We start from the raw sequence: 22,223 nt of genomic DNA, 5'->3' as shown, positions 1-22,223 counted from the left end.
GACTCCTATGGATACTTGTAGTAGGGAGAAGAGTTGGTCTTGCCAAAGAACTGCTTGTTGATGGCCTGACAAATAGCTATTGAACCATGATGTAGTGGAGGAGTCTATGTTAAGGGCAGATAGAGTTTTGAGAAGCATGATGTAGTTAAATCATATCAAAAGCTTTAGATAAGTCTAAGAATAAAGAGGACACGAAAAGCCCGTAGTTTCTATGGTTTTTGACTATGTTGGTATATGATAGTAGTGCTGTTGTGGTACTATGGGAGGGTTAAAAGCCATGCTGAGATTTAGATATAAGGTTGTTTTTCAGGAGGTATTGCATTAGTTGTGAATGTACTACTCTCTCTAATATTTTTGATAAAGCTTTTGTAGGCACTGGTGACTAGGAAAAGCTAGAGGGATTTTGTTGTGTATTGGGGTTAGTAGGAGTGGGTCTGGGTACAGGGTCAGTGGTGCTATTTTGGGTGTTAGCTAGAGCTAGGACTGTTTCAGTAAAGAATTTGTTGAATTGTGTGGTGGTGTCTTCTTTGCTGGTTGGTAATATGGGTGTAGGAGTGGTGGCTTTACCTGGGTGCAGTAAACTATTTATTGTGGCTCAGAATTTTTGAGGGTTGTGAGTGTGTTTTTCTTGCAAGGTTTTGTAGTAATTGGTTTTATCAAGTTTTATTAGCTTTTTGGCCTTGTTGTGGAGTGTTAAGTAGTTTGGTTTTGAGGTAGTGGTTTTGAGTTTATGATATTGAAACCAGGCTCTGTCTCTAACCTTCATTACGGTTTTAGTGTAATTTGTTAGCCAAGGGGCATAGTTTGTTTTGACTGTGATGGTACGGGATTGGTGCATGACAGCTTAACTACTCTTTCCTCAAAATCCTAAAGTAATCTACCGCTTCATCTATGGGTATTTGTTTTAGGGGAGACCAGTTACAGTATATTTTAGTTAATTGTTTAGGTCTTTGGCTTTGAAGTTCTTTTTGTTGTGAACTATTCTGAGGATGGGTTGGTTACTATGGTGGGATTTATTCCTAATAAGGTAGGTTGGTCGGTGATCGCTCAGACTGTCTGGAAGATGGCCTGATTGTTGTGTGAAGGTGGGGTCAGACAGAAGTAAACAATCTAAGATGGATTGTTGTTTGGATGTCTTGTCGACCCTTGTGGGGGTGGTTATGATTTGGGTAAAACCATGAAGGTTAATTTGGGTAGAGGGATTTTATTTGGTACAGTCGGACCAGTCAATATTAAAATCTCCTAAGAGTATGGTTTCTTGTGGAAGGGAGGTAGACATTCAGTACAGCAAGCTCTCCATAGTAGCAATGATATTGCCTGGTGGGATGTAGCCACCTGCTATAATTATATGTTTGCTAGAGTTTAGTTTTAATTTAGCAAGAATTGGTTCTATATCTTGGTCAACAAAGATAAATAAGGACATAAAGGGGACTCTTATCTCTCTCTCTTACTGGCTGCTTTGGCTATTGGGACCTTAGCCAATTACATAAAAAAATAATATTCAAGGGAAGAATATAAATATTCAATATAATCTGAAATTCATTGCTTGCTGATGACATATTTTTAATACATAATTTTAACTAACAAATTCATTAAAATATTTTGAATTGATGTTGGGTCTAAACTTTAATCAGAATAAGATGTAAACCTTAATTAATAGCAAATTAATTACTTTTTATAAGATAAGAACAGTGACCTTAATGCAGAATGTGTTACTTGCAATTACAAATAATTAGCAACAAGTTAATTATAAAATGAATTTAAGCAATACTGAAAACAAGAAATAAATGGAATGAGTTACTCTTCTTTGGATTACTTTTTAAAAAAATATAGTTACTTTATGAAATATACAACAGATTATATGAATAAGTTCCTTAATTCATTCTAAATAACACATTCGAAAATTTAACGACATCTATTTTAAATGTTTATGGTACCGCAACAAACAAAAATAGCTTTGAGATCATAAAAGATAACCGAAAGATGACAGAATAGGGTTCCTCGACTTAAAAAACATGCTATAGCTTCAGCTAGTAATACAGCTTTATGATTACATTTTGTGTAATCCACCAATTGGGAAAAAAAAACATTGCATGAATCCATATGGTTAAATAAAGAGAAAAAATATCCCTAAAAAATAATATAAATCTTAAATAATAATATGCAGAAATCTTAAATAATAATATGAGGTGGCTATTACATAACTAAATTTCAAAATCCAAAACACATTCTATTTGTATACAAATATTTTAAGTATAGATAGATATTATCCTGAGATAAAAAATATTGTTTCACATTATTCCCTATAGAATTCATTTGTTTTTTTTGAAATTACAAAAAATATTATGTTTAAAAGATATGGTTTTTATTTTTACATTAAATGTTAGTGGAGACCAAATTGATAACGACAGACTAGTGGCTAAATATAACACTTTTTAATCTCTAAATTTGGTCTGATATCAGACAAATAAAGGAATATCCTCTCATTCTTGATTTTCAAAACAATCTTGAATCAAATGGTGAGAGGGAGATCAAATATATATAAAATAATTAGTGATTATGCCTAACAGTATTTTCAAAGCACTACATCATCAGATTATCCTCTTGTAAATTTTTACACAGGTCATTTATCACCCTGTATTAAATTGGAAGTATGCACAAAAATGAAGACATTAGTTGTTGGAGTTGTAAATTATTAATAAGACCTGAATGGTAGCCTGATATATGTTTTTTTGGGGGGAGCTCAATCTTTCCTACAAGCCTTATAGTCTAATCATTTTATGTTACCTACGATTTTTGTTGTTGTTTAATATTCCATTTCGTGGCTGTGTACCTGGGTGACGAGATTTGCTTCACTGGATTTTTTTTTTTAAACAAAGGCCAAGAAAATAACTACAAAGAATTGCCAAAATTATGTTACTCCAGTTACAGAATTTATAACTATTGTCACTGCTGTGTCAAAAAGAAGCTTCTACTACTACTAAAATTAAAATAAAATAACTACAGAGTACAAGTACTCAATAACGTTGAATTTAAGAGGAAATATTAGCATTTGTTATGTCATCAACTGAATTTATACAGATTGGTTGGGTTAATGATGTATACAATAAGTATCACAGGGCTCTGGTGCTGAATAAGCTTGCAGATGACTGCAAGCTAGGAGCAGTCACTGAATTCACAAAAGACGTGGCCATCATGTAGGAAGATTTGTCTCAAATAACCAATGCCAAAATCATGGACCGAAACTAAATGTCAAAAATGCATTATTGTCTTTGCGACTTAATCTACCCAGAGAACTACCACATTGACAATATGCCCATCAGATTTGATCCAGTTGTTCAGGATTTGTGAACTTATGTGGACAATGACCTAACTTTTTTTTTTTCTAACACACATCTACTGTCGTAAGAAAGTTCTTCTATATTGCTCAGTTTATAAACAAAGGGACTGTGTGTCTAGATCTAGGGATGTCACTGTCCCCCTTTGTTTAGCCTTCATTAGGCCAAAAATTGAGTGCAATGCCCACTTTGTCATGTATCGATCCAGTCACATGCAGCTGGATCATCTTCGGAGATACCTTACTAAAATGATACAAGTCTAAACAACATGTTCTACATGGACCTACTTTAAGTCCTGTCACTTTACTCGGTATCCTACAGACTGCTAAGAGGTGACCTGTGTCTGGTATACAAGTCATCTTCCAACCCATTACTGATGGATTTACTACACATCAGCAAGTCAAATGGCAGCAGAAATACTCAGTCTAGGGATGTAAACCTCTTCTGAAACAGCAACAGAACTGTTTGGAAGGACAGGTACATTTCACAGAGGATACCATTGTCCATATTCAAGTGCAACTTACATCTATGGATGGGAAACAAAACATTTTCCCCAGGACTGCCCCCTGAACTACTAACGGACAGAAGCAGCTCCTAAATCCTTTAGCCCATGCATGGGTTCCCTCAAATTATCCATGGTATGATTCCAGTTATTTTCATTAGGGATAATATATAATTACCAACTATAGGAGAGATAAGGCCAATCTATAACCAAATGGGATAGGTTATTTCGAACACAAAAAGGGAACTTGGCTAGGCTTAAAATAGCCTGCAATGGCAGCTAGCCTTGTACTACCTATGAACCTAGAAGTATTAACATAGACACTTGTGTAAATGGTTTAGAATTTTTTGTTATGTTAGTATGTTTGTTTTAATTTATAAAAGTTCAATATTTTTTAAAAGAAGAGTGGTGCAATTTTTGAGCAAGTAAAATAACTGCCATACAAGAGGTGTACTGAAAGGTTAAATATATTGCATAAAGAAGGTAGTTGTAAATGTGATAAATACAACCTGATATAAACTGATGATGTGAACAATGGAAAAATCGTAAAGCAGCTATACGCGTTAATGACAGTACTGTAAACACCAAACAAATGTTTCTGTCTTCATTTCTCACTATAGCAAATTCACACCCAGTAATTACCAGTTAAAACTTCCTTTGATCACAGCATCTATGCCAAAAACGCACACATAAAGTCATATGACACAAGACAGCTATTTACCTGTAAAAAGATGGGAGCAGTACTTTTTCAGTTTGACGGCTTGTGCATAAAGCTTCCGGCAACTTCTGTTCGTCTGTGGGCAGAGTCTCTGCCTCATGACTTTCACTCCCTGCTTGCTTTCAGGGTTACAGAACACAACAATAGGATAATACTGTATGTAGTTCAAGCGCTCAATAGCAGAGGGTGTGATATCCAACAGAGCATGCTTATTCTAGGATAGACATCAAGACATTAGTACTCAGTACAGACAACAATAATCATTACTAACTACAAACAATACATACAAATAAGTTGTGGTATGTGTAATAGGAAGCAAAGACACACAAATGACTGAGGAAACTGCATAGCATATAACTGGACTAATGAATTGGGGTTTTGTATTACATATTTTTTATGTTAAAATGGAATGTGGACCAATCACAGTATGGTACATGTGCATATCACAGGTAGACAAACATAGATCCATAAGTATATTTGAGTTGTTTGTTGTAAATAGAATGTGGGCCATAATTCTGGCCTAACGTTTTCAGTTACTGCTGCTGTGCAGAACAGCAGACTCTGCAAGTATACTCTTTGGTCTCTCAAGTTTCATTATTTGGGCCAGAAAGAAGCTAGGAGGAAGCCTGTCTCACCCACCAAAAGCTGATGGCAGGATCTTGCACACTGGCATCAAAGGTGAATAGCCAGAGAAATCTCTCCTGCCAGAGTGGGCAAAAGATAAAAATAAAAATAACCTGAAATTTAAGAATTCAGCTAAACAATGTATACAATGGATTCATAAGATATGCCCCCAATTAGAACAAATGTTGCTGCATGAAAGGTGGTGAGACAAACTAACACAAAGTAGTACCTTCTGATATGCCAAAAATGTTACTTGTGACTTTTAAGGAAGTATACCTTATAGCTCCTACTACCCTAGCTAGGTTATATCTAATTAAAGGAAACAGTATCAGACTGCAACTATCCAGTCTACTGTCTCTGCATTAAAGCTATTCAAAGTATAGCCAGACAAACTGCTTACATTACATTCAGCAATAATAACCATGTTCTCACAAAATGTGGGGCACACAGAGGTGGGGGGTGACGTCCTCCATGGGGGGGTGCATGTTGTTTTGTTCAAACCCCCCCCCCCCCGGCATTTTTTTTATTTTTTTTAACTGAGCTTTTTTTTTTTTTTTAATGAGTTGAAGATTTAACTGGTCTGCTTGAAGCTTCAACAAACTGACACTCAAGGAAATGGAAGTGAACTCTTTAATAATGGTGAAATCAGACAGCTGAGCCAACTTAGACACCTTTGCTGTTAGAGAAATGCTAGACACTTCTTTAGCATGGTCAGCAACCTGTTTCAGGACATCAAACTGTGTAAATATGAGCCCAGTCCAAACAGAGAGTGAGAGAGACACACATACACACACACACACACACACACACACACACACACACACACACACACACACACACACGTAAACCAAACTTCCATTAAATCAAATTTTACTCAACAAGACAACAATGTAGAAACCTTAGTTTAACAAACGTTCACATCATCTAAATTTTAATCCGGGAAAACAGGCAGTTGGTCAACATGGGGAAATTTGCCTTTTACCCCACTATAGTATGATCCTGGAGTTGATTTATTTAGTTGGGGGAGGTGAAGCCCCCCCCCCCCCACCACTTGGGTGGGTTTGACATGCTTCGGTTCATTTGCTTTTTTATGTTGACTAACTGCCTCCTATCCCGGATTAAAAGTCCGGTGAAGTGAACATTAATTAAACTAAGTTTTTGCTACTGTTGTCTCAGTTAAGTAAAATTCCATTTAATGGAATTTCAGTCTAATCAAGCAGACCCATATATATATATATATACATATATATATATATATATATATATATATATATATATACCCATATGTACATATACACACACATACATATACATATATATGGGTCTACTTATATATACCAGAAGCCTATTACACCAAAGACCACAAACCCAAGACTAGAATGCCGTAAATTAAAAAAAACGAAACTTCACATACCCGAGTTTTAAATTCCCATATATGCCCTGTATTAACTGCTGAATGCATGTATTGTGTCCTTAACCCCAGTACTACTCTTTAAATATAGTTCTACTCCTTTAACACATTGTATGTCGCACCACACAGCAAGAATAGCTAACATGTATTATGAAGTTCTTGGGCAGTTATATGAAACAGTCAACGCTCAAAAAAATAAGGAAGTGTTAGTAACAGATGGTTATGTGTTTCACTTAGAAAAACAGAATGAAAAATTTATTGGTGTTGTAAGTTTAAGCATTCAGAGACATGCAAAGGGAGAACTGTTAAGCTTATTATCTGAAGGTGAACAATTACTCAAAACAGTACTTCACAATCAAGCATGTGATCCTGTTGAGGTTCAAAAATATAGCATGTGCAGCGAGTTAAAACACAAAGCATCTGTATCGAGAGACTCCCCAATGTATACTGCTAGATGATGCCATCGCTGCTGCCTCTCTGGAGTGCATTCCTAGTTTATCTACTATGAAAGCTCTACTTCAGCAGATAGGGAGAGTGCATTGTAAATGATATGTACACACTTATATACCCGATTTGACTCTACAAATGTTGGATTTTAATATATTTCATTTTCAAACAGGCACATTTGTTGAAAAAAGATTGGGGGATGAGAGTAGTGTCAGCATTGTAGTACCATTTAGTACTGAAAATAACCTTTTTGATCTTAGCAGAGCTATGGTTTGGATTATGGATGGCACCCACTTTTGTAAAGGTGCTTTGTGCAGACAATTATATAGAGTGGATGGCCTTGTTAAATGTGAAGGATACAGCAAATCAATGCCACTTTTGTATTGCTTAATGTCTAAAAAGTCATTAAAGGCTTACAACATGATGTGGCACTGTTTATTTTATTTATTGTCTGACAATGAGTTTCAAATTAACCTTCAGTTTGTACTAAGTGATTTCGAAGTGGCAGCTATTAACAGCATACGGCTAAATATCACTGGGGCTACTTCCAAAGGATGCCTATTCCATTTTGAACAGAACATCTGGAGGAAAGTTCAACATGTTGGGCTAGCTTCACTCTAATTCTTTGCTAACATTTCAGTTATCTGTAAAAAGCTTGGTAGCGTTAGCGTTCCTGCCTGAAGAGGAAGCACTGCCTACATTCACTATGTTAAAGGAGTCATTCCCTGTAGAGTGTAAAGAGTTAGTCAAGTATTTTTCAGATTGGTATGCTTTAGGGAAACTGAGGAAATTTGCCACTAGAACTATGGCATTTACTAGGTTTCCACCTCCTTTCCCTGTAACATTTTGGAATATTTCTGACTTGAATGCATCGTTTTCACCATGCACTTAAAACTCTGTAGAGGCATGGCATCCGCAACTTAAATGTGCACTTGGTGCTCAAGCTACAGATCTGTCAGTTTTATTGACAGCCCTTGCTAGGTAGCAGAATCGAGTTGAGAAACTATGGGCAAGACTAGCAGCTGGTTGTCCTCCTTCGCCTAAAACAAGAAAATTCTTGCAGAGGCATGTACAGTTTGAGAGAGTGTTGAATAATAATGGTAGCATTTCCCGTTTGAGTTCATTCAAGCAATTGCAAGACGTTTGAAAATGTAAATGAGTTGTGTTTCTTTTCTTGATGGTTTGTCACGGATGTTTACAAAACGGTAGTAAAAGAGTGAAAAAGCTGCACGGGTGTTGTACATTGGAGTTATTTATTTGTTTGGTGAATTTATGTAAACAGATACAAAGGTATGAAGTGTGATCTTATGTAAGGAGGACTGAGTTGATGGATCAATACGACCGGTAGTCAGAGGCTGCTGAAGCTGAGCTATTACACGGGAGTTGGATTTGCCATTTATTCACATTTGGAAGCACCCTAGGAATTTATTTAGAGAATGCGTACATTAACATTGTGAAATTCGGTATTATGAGGTTTTGGTTATATAACTCTTGGCCTTTTGGTGTTTCGGTTATTTGCTATTACGGTATTCTGGTCTCGAGTTTGTGGTCTTTGGTGTAATAGGCTTTCAGTATATAGAAGTAGGTACACACACACACACACACACACACACACACACACACACGTATATACACTCCCTTTGCTGGTAGACATGCCAGTGCAGGGGGTTATGCAAGACCATTTTTGGTTTCAAGCTCAGTGGCAGGGTTAACCACTGGGTTTCTATGAACATGGCTATCTTCTAAGCAGTTGGCATGGCACATGGCTTTAGTCCCATTTCATTACAGGTGTCATGGAAAAAATATGAATGGTGGTGTAGCCATAGTACTAGGCTGATCTATCTGGAGAATCTTTACATCAATCTTTTAATGTATAAAGCCTTTAGATGACCATTTAAAATGTTCATTCTTTAAACTAATCTCATGACTAAAATAAACAACTTCTGTTGGGAAACAACAAAAGACAAAGGCCTTCATCATTATAATCATCATATCTCAGAGCGCATACTAGAAGACATTTATTTGACTATGTTAATTAATGTATTCTTCCTCACCATCAGAATCTGAAAGTGGAAATATTGGTTCCCACTCCTTTTTCTACAGCTTGCTTGATGTAGATGGTGAAAGTCAGCTTTGGAGCTAAGGTCAAATCATTTTTGTGACATTTTTTTATAATCAAACACAGGAGTTTCTCATCTTTGGAGACCAAAACCTGAATCTTGGATACCTGCTTTGTTGGTATCCAGTAATCAAACATCTAGCTCCTAAAACTGAAAGTTAGTATCAGTTTGGGTGCCTGCGCCCAAATGACATCTGCCCCCTGGATGTTTCATGATAACAGAAAGAAATGCAGGACAAAAAAAGGGCAGGTAGTCTTCAGATACAAAACAACTGAGGATTCAAGGTTGGACAAAGGTACATAGGGATAATTAATAATAAAGAAAAAGTTTTCTTTTCACCAACTTATGTTTCCTCAGCTTAAATCTTCTTGATTTTTTTGTCCCTCAGTTAAGGCACACTGTCTCTTCTGGCTCTTCTCTTTTGTAAACATTCAAAAAATATAGATTGATTACTGGATATCAGAGAAGCAGGTATCCAAGGGAATTAGAAAACATTTCACTTCAATGGTCAAACCTTTACTCCAGAATCAGGACAGAACATCAACACTCATACAAGCAGGAGGAGGTACCAGTGGGTTGCCACTCTGAAGCTTCAAGTGGCACCACAGACAACATTTTTGGCCTTATACTTTTACAAGATGGCAATGCATTTCCTTATGTTTATACTCAGACTTTTCTATTTTTTTTTTCTGATGCAGTACCTGACAGAGAAATAGAAATGCAAGAAGAAATACCAATTTCTTGTACTGTACAATGGTTTTAAGATTTTTTTCGCATTCTGATTAATTTCATTAACTGCAGAGATTCACATGTCAATCCAGCACATACTGTTAATGTATTCCTTTGATTTGGGAATTATTTGAGAGAACCACTATAAGAACTTCTAAAGAATACAAGAGATGTTTGCACAGGCACAAGAGTTTATCGGGTACAAAACAAATTCTGAGTAATCTAAATACTTTTACTCAGATGTACCAAATTCTGAATACAGTACTTGAATTCTAAGATTGGACTTGTGTGAGTGTCTGGATAGGATAGTAGGCATCATTTTTAATTTTGTACTCTTCCCAAAGAATAAGCACCGGAGGGAAATATTATTGGAGAAAAAGGATTTAAATGCCATTAGAGCACCAGACTATTTGTTGGCAAGGTTGTAGCCAGAAATTTACATTTTTCACTGAAATCTTGTACTGCTGCCCCTCACCATTCACCTATCATTAAAAATTGTACTCAATCCTGAAAATGCTATCCCTAACCATGTCACAAAGTGACATGTTACTGTCAGCTGTTGCCACATACACTCATAAAATAACCATTTCTAGAGGTACATTAAGCCTGGTGTGCATAGTTCATCACAGCAGACACTAGGCAGTTATAAACATTTTGTGCTATTTGAGCCACAATGTTCCTGAGAGATACTCTGGGGGAAAAAAGTACTCAACTGAGTACACCGATTACTGCTAGCTATCTACACCCTTGTTTGCTGGTGACCATCTCAGGAGAAAGCATTTATCCACAAAATATGTACTTGCAGTGTGAAGCAGAAAAAACAAACAAATTTTAGCAAGACTGCTGAACAAGCCCTTATTATGTCAAGGAACTGAAAAAGCTAATTAGTGAATATTCAACTTGAGTGATAAAAAATAAACTGAGAAAAGAGAAGTGTTGCCCTTTTTCAGAGAATGCTTCTCTCTAATGGTGATTGTGGCAGTACACCCCCTGGAGATTTTCTGACTACTGAAAACTCCTATCTTCCTCCAGCAAATATTCCGCGTGTGTGTGTGTGTGTGTGTACTTCCTCTGTGGATTAAAACAACATGTTTTATGTAACATACTCACCCTCTCAGCAATCTTCTGTACAGCATCCAGCTTGATGACCACAGATGTCCCCTCTCCTCTGGGTACAGTTTCTGTTACAAAAAGGCAGAAAAGTGACTCCTGTGCTTACATAATCATTACGAATTCACATTACAAACCCCACTTAAAACTAATACAGCACCATTAACATTTATGCTGCTAAACATGGAAACATAGCACTGGAAATATCAGTTTATCACTAGGAAGTAAAGAAATAAGAACTGAATGGAAATGTATTTTGAAAACTTAGATTTAAATTGCACAGCTTTGATTTTCACATTATATGATTCCTGCTTAATTAATTAGATCAATGTTCTTGTCTCTCCCCAGAAAACAGGCAGTATGTCCTCACCTGCTTAACAAAGATGTCAGCAATAAAAATAACATTACAAAAAAAAAAATTCAACAGCCATCATATTTCATCTAACACTTGCTATAAAATGTACTTTCTAATCCCTAAGCCATCATCAACCAAATTAATTATTTCTGCACAAATATAGCCTAACAACTGTTATAATACAGCAAGCAGCTTGTCACACACTCTAGTAATGTATGCTGCATTACTCATGTTCTGAGATGGTGTGTCTCAGATAAAAAGGACCTTACAGCAACCAATTCCCATTACTTTCTCCTCAGTTCTTTATCTGACCCTTTTCCTAAACTATAAATTGATGCCTTAAACTAAAACAGCAAGTGAGTGCATGTGGTGTTGATAGGGGCTTTAAATCAACACATCAAAGCATAACTTGCTTTCCCTGTGAAAGGAAGATTTGGTGTCTGGGGAATCTCGACAGATTCAAGGACATGCAGTGTTGGCACAATGCAATGTCCCAAAACATTATGGTTTATGATTCAGGATATATACCCTCAATACAGTAAGTTTTTCCTCTGAACAATTGTTCATTGGACATAGCTTGGGATAAATTAGAACCTAGTAATGACGAACGGGCAAAATGCTGAGAAAAGGAATGGAAGCCACAAAAGGAAATTAATAAAAAAAAAAAAAAAAAAAAGAAGACCTCTGTTTTTACAGTCACTCACCATTTAATCACCACTCATAAGTATATTTGATCTGGAAGAGGAATAAAAGTCAGGTTATCCATTCTGTACCTGCTTGCATGAAACTGTTGAGAAACCTAGGATGCTATACTTGTGACACCATACCACTCTAGCTTACACTGTTTGTTCTTTGTTTTAGAGGTTTGCACATTTTCTTTCACTGATGCCAATTCTTGGTTACATGATAGATCATCTATTTCATGACCAAGGTCATTATGAACTAATAAACTAATTACAGATGTATTTATTACTTTCCATTAATGCAATCTCTTTACTGAAAACAGAGTTCGAGCCACTCCTAAAAACAGTGGCTGCAGGTTTAATAATCTTGAAAAATGTACTGGAAATGCACTCCCCCTTTCTCTTAGTGCAGTGCATATCTCTCAGTTGTACAGATTTCACCGAATGTCCAGATTTCGGTCTCATATTTTTGGTCCATTTTTATAAAATTGTGGTTTTCTGGCAAATTAGTGGCAAGTAATTAAAGACTGAAGTTAGAAAATAATGACAGACATTTGAGTTTCAGACTTCATACCCTTCAGAAAATTCATGCTAATGCAAAACCTGTTATTCTATCAACTTTCTAAGTTTGTAAGAGCAATATCTAAAAATTGTCCCTATTTTGGGGCCTTTGTCCCACTTTTATTTATGGCTTTGTCCAGATTTCTTGCTCTAAGTGGTTGAGAGGTATGATGCAGTGAAATGGTGACTAACAGTAGTCCATTTTCATTTATTGCTCTAGCTGTATTATATATTTTAAGATGATACATTTCTAGCTATAAATTATTCTTAATATCCAGAAAGATATTATAAATCCTAGTCTTAACCTGTCAATAATCTCTGTTAAAGACCTTTTCACATTACAGATCTTTTTGTGTAAATACCGCTGCATCATCTGTGAAAGAAAAGATTTGTTATAGTGACACACAATTCTATACTCCAAGACAGGCCATATTAAGGATTTATAAATAGCAGCAAAACATTCAGCTTCCAGCTGTTATATTTTTTAATATTTTATGGATTACAGCAGAAGACTTTCTGATAACAAATGCTGTATTATTATTATTGAAACGGAGGTTATTCCCTGGAACGGTACCCAGATCAATGGACTATTTTACCCATTTTATACATTTTCAGTGGTAAAAAGATATGGATTTTGGATCACCCTATGTAAAATGGCTTATCAATGTTAACTATTATATGGTTAGACTCACATTAACCATTCAGTTCACTGAAAGCTAACTGGACATCTTGTATGTAATTTATGGTCACACACACACCGCACTTCTGCAAATTTATATAAATAGCACTCCCTAATACTCAAATCTGAAAAAAATATATATATTAAAAAGAACCAGACTACTAGTTTAGCCCTGATGTATACCACAGTGAATGCTGTGCCAACTGTATGACTTGCTTTTAATTAGAAAATAAACATTTGCATGTGTAAACCAGTTTATACTCAGCATGAATAATCATTTCATTACTGCCTCAAGCTTTGGCTAAACCAATACAAAATACTGATGTTTCATTACCTTGATGCCAAACCTTATTAATGCAAATGTAAAAAAAGTAAACAAGGTCTAACAGGCTATTAAGTCAAGTTGGTATTAACATTCTAGGTGGTCTGTTAGGCTACTCAGAATAAATCTTTCAAAATACTTCATCAAAAAATAAGAGACTTGCAAGCCTATATTTAGCTGGATGCATCACAAATTTCCCTTGTATACTGAGATAATGTCTACCATCGTCTGTAATGGTGGAACAAAACAACTCTAAATGAAAGAGTGAATAAGTAATAGTGCATTCTTCATTTATTTGTTTTAAGTGCAAAATTACTCCAGGAACTGAAGTAGGGTTGGGAGGGTGGCCTAATGGTTAAGGCGTTTGCCTTACAAACACAAGGTGCAGGGTTTGAGTGTCACAAGGGATAATTGGCTAGGCTTAAAATGGCTCGCAAGGACAGTTGGCCTAGTACTAATCTATGAACCTATAAAGCCAATACAGGATTAGAAGGCTTGAACATAGCCACTAGTGATTCTTATTCTGAATGCCTTCCATATACAAACACTAAACAAGATATCAATAATAAAGTTGACAGTTTACATATAGGTTTTATTACTGCACATTAGGAATGTAGTAAGAATTCACTAGAGAAAGGGTGGTGCTGAATGGGGGAAAAAGCATCCAATGCAGAAGACCCTGTCAAATATCAACTGTTATGCCAATATCATACAAATGAAAGGATAATATAACCTCTCATTTGGGACTCAAACCAAACACCACAGCATACCACGTTGGCATCATTTTCATTGGGCCAACAAAAGCCTCTGTACAGACAGGTGTTGAGTTTTCCCTTAAGAGGTTTATTCTTTCAGCTAGGAAACCCTCCAGCACTGCGATTAAGTTCAAATTATACACACAAAACTTCCACACTTACAATTTTAGAAATTCAAGTACCATATTCAGAATTCGGTGTTTCCGAACACAGCAAGTATTTAGATTTCTCACAACTGTTTTCCTGATAACACCACCTTATGTCCGTACAAACATCTTTTGTATTCTTTTGAAGTTCTCATAGCAGTTCCCAATAATACCAAATCAAAGGTACACAGTAACAATATATGCTGGATTTTATCAATTCTGACATGAACTAATTCTGAGCAATTTATATGAAATAGTCTAGTTGCCAACATGATCAAAGAGACAGAAAAAGGACATCCCTGTCAGACCACAGTTGGCTTAAGTTGTGAAGAAATGTTATACTAATTATTACACACAGAAACATATTATATAGACACTGTGACATAGGTTTTAAATCCAAGGGACAATTATCATAACGTAAACACCTAAATGTAAATGTCTGATTAATTATATCAAAAGCTTTTGTAACTTCAGCCTGTACAATCACTGGAGACAGTGTAACTTTGGAATTTTCAATAAAAATTATGGCATGTAAATATTTATTAGCCTTATACATTGATCAACCGTGACAACACCCATACATATTAAAATGTAATTGAAATGCTGAATTTCTTGCTTACTTACTGATTTCACAATAATTATGCAACCTGTATTTAAAATTGAGATTGCATCACCTACTTTAACAACCTTGCATGTTAATGATATGGCCTCTCACCTGGAATTTGATATTGCCTATCCTGGAATTGACCTGCACTGAATCAAATTTAGAAGGTAAGAAATATAAATATAAATCAGTATATTTCTTATAAAATTCAGTTATAAAGTGGGCAGACCCAAGTGACTTATTTGCGTTACACTTCAACTGCCAACTGAATATCCCACAATTCCAATTTATAACTGGATTGAGAACAGGCATGCTCACATACACAACCACTCTTGTAAAGCCAGTTGATGCTTAATCCATTATTTCCAATAAACTACTACATGTGGAATGGAGATGAAGATCAAATCACCTTTGTTGTTATATCACATGACAGTTTCAGAACCAGCTGAAACTACACAAAGGATATTTTCCAACTTTGTAAAAAAATGTGCATATCTCATATTCATATTTAAACTGTAACAAAAGTAAAGGTTTCAAGTGGTGGAATCAGCCTGATCCAAGCTAAACCAACCTGGGGTTGCTGCGAGACCCCAGCTAGGATGAACAGAACAAATGTTAAAGGGAGTAGCTCAAGAGCAGGCTGTGGTTCAGGAGGGACAATTTACCTTAGCTTCTGTCAGGAAGTTCCAAAGTGTTCATATTAAATCCCATTAATTCTTCAAAATAAGTCAACTTGAGTCAGTATTTAATTAAAGACATTATTTGGATTAGCCTTTCATCTTATTCCTAATCTGTCGAAGTCTATAAAATGAAAGCACCAATTCAAATAAAGCTTTTAAATGAATACTGACTCAAGGCAACTTATTTCAAAGACTTAAAGGGATTTAATACTAAAACTATGGAACTTCCGGAGAGAAACTAATGTTCACTTTCCTTCCTGAACCACAACTTGCTCTTGCGTTATTCCTTTTATCATTTGTCATATTTAAACTCCATTAGTTTTGCACTTCTTAATGTTTTAGCAAGAACCTATTAAGAGTTTTTGCTTTGCAATTTTCCACATATTTACTATATCTGACATCTATCAACTTACTCATGGCCACAGTTTGTTCTATTTCCCTGATCTGATTTCAAACAGTATGGTCATTTGCTATTATGTGTGCTTGTATGTGGCCATAAATTGTTGTCCTAAAGGCATCTCATTTAAGCCCAAATGGCAAAGCAAGCTGCTTATCAGTTCAAAACTGTACAGTTTTAAAAATGCAAATAAAATTTGATGGCTGTACTTGAAAATCAGTGTGTAACAATTTCCTTTTTAAATGTTGACTGTTACCTAGTTTCTTATGAATATCTGTACCAAGAGAAAAGTGATCAGTATTCGGGTAATATACATGCATACAGTTATTCATGTGATAAACTAAATCAGATGTTCCCGAAAAGGAATGTATAACTGAACTGAGCTTAGCACCTTCTTGTACACTAGTATATTGTCTAGTTAAGGGATTACGGATATGCCAAATATCATGCATGTTTTTATGGTGGCTAATATTGTGGAATAATTGATCATTTTTCACTTGATAAGGTGGAGACAAAGGAACACAAAAGCTGTCTAATGCAGTATCAAAACAACATTCCAGTCTCCAGGCAACAACAATCTAACACTGCTTAATTTTTGTAACCCAGCATTCAAATCTTGTAAGAACACTTCATAATGTTCATACTCACTGCATAGCAGTTTGTCTCACAAACAGAACCCAAGAAGTTAGCATAGGTGGTTATACCTACTTCAAAAGGCCTGCAACTAGCAGTGTACCCCAGAGTTCAGTCCTTCAGCCAGTCCTCTGTCATTTACTTCTTGGAGGTCAAAGCTAACATTAAGGGTTTGTGGTGGACAAAGTTTAAACTCTCGAGAGGGCACCAAGATCCTCCAAGATGACCTATCCCAAACAAATAGCTGGTGTCAAAATCATGGATTAAAACTAAATGCAAGACTCTCCTTGTAACTATCATACTGACAACACACCCTTGCAAACTGATCTCACAGTTAAGGACTCGGAATCGGTGTTGACAATGAACCGTCCTTTGATCACTACATATCCACTGTTGTAAGGAAGTCCTTTTAATTACACAGATAACTAAAGGTATTGTATCCAGATCAGGAGATGTAACTGTTCTGTTCCATGTACTCAGCACTTATTATGCTGGTCATTGAGTATACTGCCCTTTCAGTATGTGCCTGACCAAGCACTTGTCATATCTGGGAAGGAACACAATGCTTTCTCACAAAAAAAAAGTCAAGGTTATAATTCATAAAAAAAAATATGCCAACCAGCACAAAGCCTGGTCCATCTTCTGAGTATCTTTCAGACAACTGAGAAGTGACCACTGGCTTGCATATACAGCTTCAGCAGAACCAATTCTGTCAGACCTATTACACATCTGCTCAAGTGATATCAATCTCTTTTGCAGAATAAATAAAACAGTTGGAGATGCAGATTTGTACCAGAGATAATACCATTTCTATGGAACTAACTCCACATAAAATAAGAAATTCTCTTACTCTATTAAGATATAATTTGGACAAATGGATGCATAACCTCAAATTCACTCCATGTCTAGCATTTGTGTCTACTGTGACAGGGGAAACACTTAAATGTCCCAACATATCCTTGTTCAGCCTATCTCTGGATTATCTGTATGCAAAACACAGGTGCTAAAAACTACTATGGGAATGTAAGACTAGCCTTAATATCTTCATAGATCAATAGCCTAGTAAATACCTATGAACCTATAATCAATGAAAGAGGCATATACTGAAGCAAGTGTGATATTACGGATATTGTAACCCAAAAGTACTAGAAGTACTCTATCCTAAATGCTACAATGTCTGTCATCTCATAAGGAATGAAGTCTTGATCAAACTCAATACCTCATAAGACCTTTTTTTGCCAACATTATTGAGCAAATGCTTTATCCATATTTTGAAGCCAATTACACCCATACATCATGTAGATGGGTTTTGGGAAATATTAGATTTTTTCTTTCCTTCACTATCTCAAAAAACATATCTATTTATGTTTCATTCACATTTAATGACTATTACAGAAAATGTTCTCACATCGGTCATTGTATTACAAGGAAAATATGCTCTTTGGCTTTAACATTACACATGAACTCTCTTGCTATGGGGTGAATTATTTAGTATTTAAAAGTGCTGAACATATTCAAGGGGGAAAAAGTGGAGAAAAGAGAGAGAAAAATACAAATAGCAACAAAAAAGATATATGTCCTAGTATAAAGCTCCATGAGCATGTATGTTGGGGATAGGACTTTTAGATCAAAGCAGTGAGACAGATAATTAACTCAGGGCTGACCGTTCATTGTTTCTTTCTTCCTGATAAAATACAAGAGGTACTCTCTTCCACAGGAACTTATGTCTATCAGGAAATACAAAAAAGGATAACATTTTCTACCCAAAACATTTTCCTAATGGTAGTAAAAGATCTCTCTACTTCTACTAGAATGTCAGCAGATATAGAAATCATTACATCATACAGCTAAATCCTTCACTTGCAGACAGAAACAGAGAGTTTTCTATCATGATCAGTGGATCTCTAACTTCACAACAAATGATCTAATAGCCTTTGACAAAAACACTTGAAAAGAAGGTGCTCGAAGATAATGATACAAATAGTATTTGTTGAATTTCTTCTTTCAAACTTGACTAACGTTTAACACCTGATGAAACGTTTTTGGCAAAGTTGCATATAGACCATCTGCATTGTTTCATGTTATACGTATGCCAAACAGATGACTATTCTTTTTCCTAGACCCTGTTTCTATGGCCAGCATTTTGTTTGCAATGTTTTTGACATCGGGAATTTACCCTAATTTTTTACGGCTAGAATCACTGTAATCCTTACTAGCCAACTTGGCCTCAGTTTAAGTATGGTGTCAGTGATATTGGCTTCTGGGTGATTGGACCATTTATTCTTTGTTTTGAAAGGCCAATAAAATCTCATAGGATTATTATGTTGAGTATACTGAATGTAGTTGGACTGCTAGGACTACAGTGGCTAGGGAAGCTGGTTTTGACAGAAAAAGTGACAGCAAAGTGGTTTGATCAAATAAGGAAAGTGGTACTTGTAGAGCTTGGCAGAGGGCAGGGGAGGTAGTTAAGACAAGGTGTAGGAGGTTTACGTCTCTAGTAGGAAGGCTGTTTGGTCCAGGGATCTGGAATTGATAATGACAAGTAAGCACTGGGCATAATTGTTGAATATGAAGGGGGACCAGTTGATGGCTGGGTCTGACATTTCTCAGTAAAATGTATTTGTTTGACATTCAGCTGGGGGAAATAAAGGTTTTTGATATATTACTCTAAGAAAATAAGAGGGGAACCTGTAAGTACCAATGATGTAAAAACTTCCCCTAAACATAGGGTTAAACCATTTGTTTAAAATTTAAATAGTTGTGTGTTTGTTCTAAGTTAATAAAGGATGGAGGGTTATGAAAATATTTTTTTGTCTGAGGTTTTTCATACATCAAAATGGAGAAGAGAAGAAACAATTATATAAAAGATCAGCCTGCCAGACAGCTTATGCATGCAAGATAAAAGTTGGGAAACACTTTCAAAAGAACTTGCATGTACAATAGAGGGATCAATAGCTTTCTGTCATAATGGTTACTCTGTCCATGTTATCTTGGAATGTGAATGGTCTTACAGGTATAGACAAAAAGGGAAGAATAGTGAATTATATTAAGAAATGTAGGGTGCAGACAGTAATACTGTAGAAGTGCGTTCATATAGAAATTAAGAGAAATAAGCATGTGAATTTCATAAAGACAGGGTTACAGGGATGGATATTCGGTACAATATTAGGGACCAAGAAAAATGGAAAAAATAATATAATTAATTCCTAAATGGTCTCCAATACTGATAGAAGAGAAGATAAGATAAAAAAGATAAAAATTGTAGCTTTCTGGTAGTAGGGAGCTGCTGGCGAGGGAGGAGGATTATGCTGACATTCTTCACCCTGAACATTATACTGTATCCATTGTTTTCCCAACTTCCATTCATTTGTCTGTAATTGGCTCCTTCTCTTTCCTGAAGATCTCACTTCCAGTTCTTTTATCTCTAACAATATTCAGTACTTCAACTACAGTTTTAGATTCTGATTTCCATTTTCTTGTAATTGCTATTTTAAGCAGCCAACAGCATTATATTTAAGTCCTTACTATGTCTAGACAATTAACCATGAAACACCAAACCACCACATTTTACCAACATTGGCTTTAAACAGGTAAACTAAAAACAAAGCATCCAGCCCAGTAAAGCAAGTCCCAAGACTTTTTCTCTTACATGCACATACTGTTTTGCAGGCAGATTTTTGACGTAGCCGTGTCTTCTCATCTCCATTTGAACCTGTGTCATAGTTTTCAACACTTTTTGCTCTAAGAGTGAGTTAGTCTCTTGACCCTTTAAAACTAAGAACTGACCTTGAGGGCAGTCAATAACAATTAGTTTTAAAGACAGTTTTGTTTACATTCACTACACCAGGCTTATGTAGGTTAAGTACAAACAACTTGATACACAGACATTTGCTCAATATAGACGTCAGCTGAAATCTGACAAATTATCCATTACCATGACAGCAGATGGGTTTGGTATGTAGATATTCACTGCTGTCATCTATGTCCAGCCTGCTCTGCCCCCCCCCCCCCACCAATATCTTACATGGAACAAGTCCCCTTAGTTTCTGGCTTCTGCAGAATGGGCATATCATAGCTAAGAATCAGACCATGAAAGCAGAGGTCCAAGGACACGTGCAGTGCATCATCCATTCAGTGTGGATGTTGTCACTTTTACCTATTAGCTTCTTCAAGAACTTTTCACAAGTATGTACATACTGAGATGTGCACATCCTATTGAACAGACTCTTCTATAAGGAGTCATATTATATCACGCCAAAGTCTCAGAAAAGTTTAACATATTGAATGCCCAAGGAGCCCTTACTATAAAGGAAAGCACCTTCTGGCTTGCCTATCCTCAGTCATCAGCCTACAAAGAACCGGACTACTTGTTTTCAAACACAACTTCCTTGTCTTGTAGTATGCAATTTTTTGCCAATGGTTCTAAATATAAAGCAAATAAAGGGGAAAGAGGGCACCCCTGCCTTATTCCTAACATAGCTTGTCAGAGTGGAACTGTTCTTCCTTAATTCTTGCCTCCAACCATTCATATAGCCTCCCAATAACTCTACTATTCTATCAAGAAATCCAAATGTTGCTACCATCTTACTCATAAAATCCCAGCAGACACTATCAAATGCTTTTGTCTGCATCAAGACCCACCAGCAGTAGCAGTGTTTTCTTGTATTTATATTTGATTACTGTTCTATTAATGTTGTCAGATGTCTATTTTCCCTCCACAAAACCACAACAGTCCATCTCTCACAATTATTGGCAACACTTTTGCCATTCCCTCAGCTAGTATACATAAATATTTTATAACTATTGTTAAAAACTTAAATGGGTTGATATAAAGTTGGGTCTGAAGGTTCTTTCCCCTCTTTAGGTAATATAGCTAACCACAGCTTTCATTCAAGATGGTGGTACACCACCCCCAATTAAAATACTGTTAAACAAAACCTTCCAAAGTTTTATTACCTTCTTCCCTCTGAACTTCTAAATTTCCACAGGTATACCATCTGTTTCTGGGGACTTCCCTGTTAACAGATTGTACATCACCATGTTCATTTCCTTTCTTTCTATCTTAGCTATTAATTGTCGAGCCTCATCTGCTTCTAAACTTTACATTAATTATGTATGCTTGTTTACTGAGGTAGTACATGGATCACAATAGACCATTTGCAGGCACAGCCTGGGAAGAAATTCACAGAAAAATAAAACATAACTGATTCAGAAACACACAGTAATCACAGAAAGTACCAAGTCTATCAAACAATTGAAAGAACAAGCAAATATTAACTAAGAAAAACAAACGATTAATTTTCATAGTAAATATGGGAGGTAAGCAGCAGTTGAGAACAGAGACTGGAAGCAAAAGTGATGTATGTGAGGGAGAAGTTAGGTTCAGTGGAAAAATACTTGCAGTTACAT

The 22,223-nt window shown here is 35.9% G+C and overlaps 1 protein-coding gene across 1 annotated transcript in view; it reads right to left on the bottom strand.

Moving 5' to 3' along the window:
• Window positions 1-22,223, bottom strand: part of TJP3 (tight junction protein 3) — a gene marked incomplete at its 5' end in the record, with an annotated part of 839,650 nt that overhangs the window by 141,601 nt on the left and 675,826 nt on the right. Inside the window, 2 exon segments of the mRNA XM_044053884.1 lie at window positions 4,562-4,772; window positions 11,000-11,070. Coding sequence (XP_043909819.1) covers window positions 4,562-4,772; window positions 11,000-11,070 — 282 coding nt within the window.

Source organism: Protopterus annectens, chromosome 13.part0, assembly GCF_019279795.1.
Source record: "Protopterus annectens isolate FY-2018-M chromosome 13.part0, PAN1.0, whole genome shotgun sequence".
NCBI lineage: Eukaryota > Metazoa > Chordata > Ceratodontiformes > Protopteridae > Protopterus > Protopterus annectens.
Note: the sequence above shows the minus strand (reverse complement) of the source record. Positions and strands in the feature narration are given on the sequence as shown.